Consider the following 7,692-nt stretch of genomic DNA (forward strand, 5'->3'; position numbering starts at 1 on the left):
CTCCGGGAGGAGCTGGGATCCCCTCTGCATGACATTAGCAAATCAGTAGAGACGGCAGCCTCTAATGCGTATCGTTAGCAAGCTGAAGTGCAGGTTGGGTTTGGTTTAGTTTGGTTGTTTGTTTTTTTTTTTCTAAGACCATTAAACCGGAGTCTCTGCTGTTGTGTGCGCAAAAAACCAAACACAAAGTGTAATTTGCCTTTGAGAGCATTTTGATTGTCTCTTACACCAACTATGTACATCTCACTGAAATCTGCCACCCGTGGACTCTCAAGAAACCGCAGCCTGCGGTTGTGTTGCTTTTTCCCATGCGCTGACACAGAATGTATCCTCTTTTAAAAGATTGAAAAGCCTAAACCTCTAAAATGTGGAACTTTTGGTGCTACATCTCTGCAGCAAAGATACTTAGCTACAGGAGATTTTGGTGGAAACCTTAACATCTGGTAAGCGCAGATATTCTCTCAAACCTTTCTCATTTGATGTTGTGCACGTCTGTTTGAACTGATGTTTCTGTACGTGGCTGGCTTTTGCGTAAGATGCTCCCTGTGCTGCATATGATCGGGACTCAGGCGTAAGCTTCGCTGGCTACTGTCTTTGGACCGTGCCCGTTTTGTAAAACCGATGTGAATTCTGCACAGTGTTTCGATTCGGTGCTGTTTCGCTTGTATCTTCTGTGTGCAGCTACAAAAACCTGTTAAAGTTCTGCTTGGTCCTCTTCTGAAAAGAGGCTTTTGAATGGACGTGTGAGTACAAAGAAGAGGTTGTGTTCAACCTAAATTTGTTGTCTAAATTAAATACATATTTTTAATCTTGAAGTTTCAGATGTTTTTTCAGGTCCCTGAATGATTCGTATAATCAATTTGTGTAGGTAAATTGGTTAACAAATAAACAACCCCTTTCTGACCCTGTAACCTTTTTATTATTGTATTTCCCTTGCCAAGGAACTATTGGTTCTACTTTGTTGGAATAGCAAGAATGACGTGGATTAGTCACTAGTTGAAATTTAAAATAAAATTCTGAGGGATTCTCAAAGAATGAGAATCAGTGGGAAAGAACCATGAAACCCACAGCTGGATACAACTTTAATTTGAAGAGCAATAGTCAGGGCTAGGTGGGGATCAGTGAGTAAGGTCATTTTGTATGCTTACTGAAAGTGTACTGGGGTATTTTGATCTGTAGCTTGATTCGTTTCGAGCCCAACATAGAAACTGGTTCTGAAAGGTTGCTGTGGTGAATCCCACAACTGCCTTTACAAACAGGGCAGTCCAGAGCTGAGCGAAAACTTGCAGACCAGTCTAAAGCAGTAGCCAAAGAAGGAATCAAACAAAGATTCGTGGTTCTTAATGGCGATACCCATATTTTGTTCCCACTGCTAATCTGAGCTTATATAATTTGTGCTCAAGTTTCCTCTCATTTTTATACAAATCCTGAGTGTCAAGGAAAATGCCATATTATCTGTTCTTTTTCTTTCTTGCCTAGGAATTTAGAAGCTCCTGAAATACCAGTGTATTCTGTGAAAGGTCATAAGGAAATCATAAACAGTATAGATGGTGTAGGTGGCTTAGGAATTGGGGAAGGTGCACCAGAAATTGTGACTGGCAGTCGAGATGGTGAGTTAGTGAACTCTGCAAGTCTTTTCAGTTACTCTGAGAAAGTAGTCGGCGAGCTTTGATGGCAGGGCGCAGTCTGCCATCTGAACTAGTTGCAAATCTGTTGCAACTAGTTCTTCGTGTGCTGTCTTTTGAATCTTGCTTGGGACAAACTTTCTCTAATTCTTTTAGAAGCTATAGATAAGCCACGGATACTGTTGTCACCGAGCATGGGACAGAAGGAATACAAAGCAGAATAAATGCAAAATATCAGCTAGAGAAAATATACCCTTAAGAAATACTTTTGCTTTATTTCTGGTTTGCTTTTGTTTTGTTTTGTTTGTTCTATCCACTAAATGCAGTCTGGCTTTCTGGAATTGAAAGAGATGCTCCTGTGGTTTGAATGATCAGGCTGAAAAGCAAAGGCCTTCCCCTGGAAGATGAATGCAACGTGACAATGTATCCGTAATGCCAAATCCGTTGTCCTTCTTTCACAGGAACTGTGAAGGTATGGGACCCGAGACAGAAAGATACTCCTGTCGCTAATATGGAACCTGTACAGGGGGAGAGCAAAAGAGACTGCTGGACAGTAGCATTCGGTAATTTACCAGATTATAAGCCTTCCTGCCTCTAATATAACTGTGCTTTGACAATTATCAAAGTATTTCAGGATGTTATGGAATAGTTTGTTTTGTATGGACGCATACGTAGCAGGTTTTGCTATTCAACATTGTCAAATTTATGTGTTTTTAATGTTTTGTTTTCTTTTAAAGAAGCCGATTTTGTGATAGTTGGGTTTTGCACTCATTCTCTTATCACCTTTGGTCATCATTTGCAGTTGGACTCGATGATCTTGAAGGTTTTTTCCAACATAAATGATTCTCTGACTTCACAGATAAGCTGTGCAAGCTTTATTTCTATGCCTAGGAATGTACAAACAGTATATCCAGCTGCGTTGTCCTGAAGGAGCGCAAATGTTGCAGTGCACAGGGAACCAGTTGCTGTTGTAGTGTAGTTCCAATTATCAAGCATTAAGGCATTAACTTAGGAGCAGATCCTTGAAGCTAAATGCTAATTAAAGACAACAGCGATGCTTGGTGTTCTCTCCAAAATAAAAATGCAGAGCGCACAAGCTGTTTGTGTACTACGCAAGCTGGTATTTCTGGATTAGCTCCATTTTTTGCCTCCAGAGTCGGGGAGTAAGTTTTACAAACTGCTAAGAAGTGCATAGAATATAACAACAGCATTGATAGTAAGGAGATGATATTTCCTGGCAAGAAGGTGCAACTATAACGCATCGTTGCTGTTGATATCTTTGTCTTCTGCTTTGACGAATGGAGAGAAAAGTGGCCTCGTAATTTCTTCAGTTTTCTTTTGAGTTACTGAAGCTTGAGGCAAGGCCGGGTTCACCTTGAACTACATGCCCGGGGCTAACTTCTTTCAGACACTGATGTGCTTCCTTGATCCTGTTGGCTGAGAGTTTTTGGAGGCAGGCTTCTGCATCTGTCTAGTGATGGCCACAGTAACACCCAGGGCCTCCCTGCGTGTCTGGGTCTGCAGAACAGTCCTCTTGTCCGACTAATGCTTCACGCTTTAGAGGCTGGGTAAGAACCGCCTCCCGCTCCGGTGCCGTGGGGAGCTCTCTGGGGAGCGTGGTTTATAGCAGATGAAGTTACGCGGTTGTAGCAGAAGAAGGGTCATAGCAGATGAGGATTTAAGAGAAGGAACGAATTTGTATAGGTTTACAAGAACAGCATGCAGTACTTACTCTGTATGGTTTAGGCAGTGCTTGGCAGGGGGAATAACAATATTGTTCATATTTTTAAAAGAAACAGACTGCCAGTTTTGAAGCTGGATTTTTCTGTACCCTTCAGGTTTGTAAACCAGCCGGTTCATTAAATCTTAATGTCTCAATAGTAATATTTTTCTGCCATAAACGTAAGTTGAAATTGCAGGCTTTGGAGGTCTGAAATTTAAAGACTACGGCGGGTTTCTGTATTCTGATGAATTCTTTCTCTGTGTCCAGGCAATGCTTACAATCAAGAGGAACGTGTTGTATGTGCTGGGTACGACAATGGGGACATTAAATTGTTTGACTTAAAAACCATGTCACTACGATGGGAGACCAACATTAAGAATGGGGTAAGGAGACCATAAAAGTATTTTTCATTCCAGCTCCTGTGCAGGATGGAAGAATTGAAAGGACTCTGTCTATCTGAAATTTACCCAGAAGACATTTCTGCTGAGATTATACCAAGGAATCATTTTTTTTTTAAGTTCAGCAAATTGTACCCCTCAAAGACTTGGTCTGGATAGCATGGGGTATTTTTCAGTGGATCCATGTTGTCAGTTGATTTTCTTGTTGTCATTGTAAAAATAACCAATGATTAACAGATATTTACAAATCACAAAACTCCCTTTTTTTTAGCAGTGGCTAAACTTCAAGGCTGAATTTATCTTTTTTTATATATATTTCCAGGTTTGCAGTGTGGAGTTTGACAGAAAAGATGTAAATATGAACAAGCTAGTGGCCACATCGCTTGAGGGGAAGTTTCACGTTTTCGATATGAGAACTCAGCATCCAACCAAAGGTTTTGCTTCTGTTTCAGAGAAGGTATGGGGAGACAGAGGATTTCTTAGTAAGAGACAAACTTTGTGAATACGTGCTGTCAAAGTACGGCAGGTCTAAATCTGTTGTCGTTGACGGGTAATAGATGCCCAGGTTAGTGGGGCACAAGCTGTGCGGTAGCGTGGCTGGTGTGGTCCCAGGTGCAGGCAGTGAAAGGGCTCCTGTGTATCCAGCTGCCAGCACTCACCAGGCTTCCTCCCTTTTGTAACCTGATAGTTGGGCTTCTCGTGTTTTTGCGTTCTGTTGCACCTCTGTGCACTCAGCTGTGCCGCTAGTCTGGGAGTCGGGTTTATTGGAGGCCATATTAAATTGTGATGAGGCTGCAGATTCGAATCTTATATATATCCCAAAACAAAGTGAGCCCTCTGCAAACACTTTGCAACCTGCAGCCACTAGACCTCATACGAGACACAGAAATCATTATTTTTCCTTCAGAACCAAACATTTTTGGATGTTGAGAGTGAGTGAAAGGATATATAGGAGAGACTTAGTGGCCTAGAGGCTGTTAAATACAGAGAACTCGTCACCTTTTTTCTTCTGTCTGTGACCACTGTGTTGATTAGTTTAAGTTCTTTATAGAACAGTATTTATTCTATTATATTTTTTTAGTGAACAAAATCTGATGATAATTAGAGAAAAGGAACTTTTGTGGTAAAGTTCTCCAGGACGGCCTAAATTAGAAAAAGCTGAGTCTCAACTACTATCTTTAAATTAAGATTTTCCATACCACCATTCAAAGCAGATAAGATGTTGGAAGTACTTTGGTTAGATAACACAAAATACTGAATTATTGTTTGTAATAATCAAAATGTGAAAGTGGAATTTTTTCCATTCACTGCATTTAAGCTTTTCCCTTTGGACACTTGCAGACAGATATGCATTAAGTCAGAGACGTGTATTGGGGTTTTTCCCTAAGTGATTTCTGTTGCTATGTGATCTTGCTGTGCCCTGGCTGAGATTTAAATACGAATTGTGGACGGTTGGTTGTCTTTGCACAGTGCTTGCAGTATGTTCCCTTCCAGTAATGATTTCAAGAGATGTCAGACAGTGAAATTAACCTTGTGGTGACTGTCACCTGAGAGCCTGGGCATCTGGTAGTTCTAAAGCAGTTCCAAAAGACATGCTTACACAGCCACTTCACCTCTCTTTAAGCTTGCTGACGTGGCCAGTCCCAAAGAAGCTCAAGTACTAGTGAGTGGTAGCCTCGGTAGGGCTGCTGCCTTATCCCTGCGGAAGAACGGCGTGCATTGGAGGCCTGACTTGGCTTCTCCCATGTGGGAACTGGCTGTTCCTGTGGCAGCAGGTCGCAAGGCCGGAGGAAGGGAAGGTACCTTGGAACAGACCTTCCGATATCCACCATGAGAAGGCCAGGTTCTGTTCATACAAGTGATTGCTGTTTTAAGATTCTACGTCCTTTCTTGTGAAGCTCGTCTGTAACTGACATATCAGTATACAATGCTGATTTTTTTTTTTTTTTTTAATTAGGCCCAAAAATCTACCATATGGCGGGTTCGGCACCTACCACAGAACAGAGATATATTTATGACAAGTGGAGGAGCGGGGAGCCTTCATCTCTGGAAATAGTAAGTGGTGACTCTCTAGCCTGCAACAGGGGGAATAAGAAACCAACCATTTAATGTTTTAAGAAAGACCTTCCTGAAAGTTATGAATGGGGTCCTGCTTCCAACCTGAGAATATCTAGTTAAAATTATTGCTTACAAATGTAGTAGAAAGGGCGATTTCAGTGTCAGTACTTGATCTGGAATCTTGACTTAATCCCTAAAAGAATGTGAGAACATCACAAGTGAATTTTGCCCTTGTCGGTTTTCTTAACATAATCAAGACCTAATAATATCCTTGGTTAATAAGGTGATAAATGGAAGAAAATGGATTTTTTAAAATTCTCACATGGTAGCAGTTATGTCTGAGAAGCATATTGAAAGCTTGGACTTTTAGTGATTCTTATGTTTGCATCTTCTTACATTACATGGCAAAATAATGTGATCATCCTAAGTGCAGTGAAGTAGGTGCATTAAGTTTCAGGGATAGCTGAAATTTTCTTGCCTGTGGCGAAAGCCAAATGGGTAAAAAATGAAGGGCTGTTGGAGAGAGGTGCCAGGAATCAAAACTTCCTGCCTCTTTGTTTTTCTTTCATGAAATACTAAGTATGTAGTGTGGATATAGCTGGATGTGATTATTCATTATTTTTAAGACATTTATTTGCCTTATCTGTAGAACAGAGAAAGTGCTGCTTTGGAAAATAAAGAGGATATTGATGTGTTTGTATCAGTAGATTCTAAGCGCATGTTTTTGTTTACTTATTGCCAGTGAGTATCCAGCTCAGCGCTCGAAGAAGGACTCTGAAGGAGCCGAGATGGGGGTGGCAGGTTCTGTCAGTCTCTTGCAGAATGTGACTCTGTCAACGCAGCCGATTTCTAGCCTAGACTGGAGCCCTGACAAAAAGGGACTGTGTGTCTGCGGTGCCTTTGACCAAACTGTGAGGGTGCTGATAGTCACCAAGCTCAACAAAGTCTGAGAGGAAAACTAGAATTTCTGATGAGAAAGCAGTATAGTTTGCAGTCTGTAAATATGGGAGGGAGAGCCCTCCTGTTTCTAATTTAATTTCTTCCTTATTAAAACTGGATTAAAGGAATAGAAACCAGATCTTTCTGTTGAAAGTTCAGATACATGCAGTTAGAGTTGTTTGGTTGTGCCGCAGTGACTTGAAGTTGCCTGGGCACAAAACGTCTACCTTCTAGAAATGTGAATTTACATTTGAAATAAAATGTGCCTTTGTGTTAGCGCAACCTGTAATCTCAGAAATAATTTTAAATTGTTTGTGTTCAGTTTAATCACAGTGCAAATCTGTTCACACTTGTTAAGTGGTTTGACATTTTTTTATATATAGTCCATATGCATTCATGCAACGGAAACTACTATATACTCCCTCTTCGAAACTTTCTGTGTTACTGGATATATTACTTAGAATGTTTGTTAAAGTGACTTAGGATTCTTTAATACACTAGACAAACTATAATGAGTACTGACATATTTTAGGTTTAATGGAGTAAGCTTTTTATTGAAGATCATACTGAAATTAAACTATTGAGCACTGGTTTATTATTTTAGTTTGGTTTCATAACAAGTTTTTATGTTCTGTTGGTTTTATATCTGTTTGTAACTTGATAGTCTACAAATAAAATTATATGGAGTGTTGTCTTAATATGAACAAAGTATATTATTCAAGCATCGGGAGATTTAAAGAAGGAATGTACTTGTATAGGTTTACAAGAACAGTGTGCAGTATTAGATAAAACTTAATTAATTTTGCAGCAAAAGTCACTAAAACTTAACTCCATCGTGAAAAACTTTCTAAGGTAGCCAAAGTACTGTCTTTTCGTTTGGTTGGTTTTTTTAACAGATTCAGTATTTCTTCAAAACCCAGTGTGACAGAGTAGCTTTGTTACTGTAGTT

The 7,692-nt window shown here is 40.1% G+C and overlaps 1 protein-coding gene across 1 annotated transcript; it reads left to right on the forward strand.

The window, feature by feature from the left end:
* Positions 1-342: 342 nt before the first annotated feature.
* Positions 343-7,447, forward strand: WDR92 (WD repeat domain 92; the record flags this gene model as incomplete). The annotated part of the gene is made up of 7 exons (XM_009696550.1): positions 343-443; positions 1,480-1,610; positions 2,087-2,188; positions 3,616-3,731; positions 4,069-4,203; positions 5,704-5,801; positions 6,547-7,447. Coding segments are annotated over 7 exons (891 nt in total), but the record flags the coding sequence as incomplete, so codon positions are not given.
* Positions 7,448-7,692: the final 245 nt, after the last annotated feature.

Source organism: Cariama cristata, unplaced genomic scaffold, assembly GCF_000690535.1.
Source record: "Cariama cristata isolate BGI_N322 unplaced genomic scaffold, ASM69053v1 scaffold21793, whole genome shotgun sequence".
In the NCBI taxonomy this organism is placed as follows: Eukaryota; Metazoa; Chordata; class Aves; order Cariamiformes; family Cariamidae; genus Cariama; species Cariama cristata.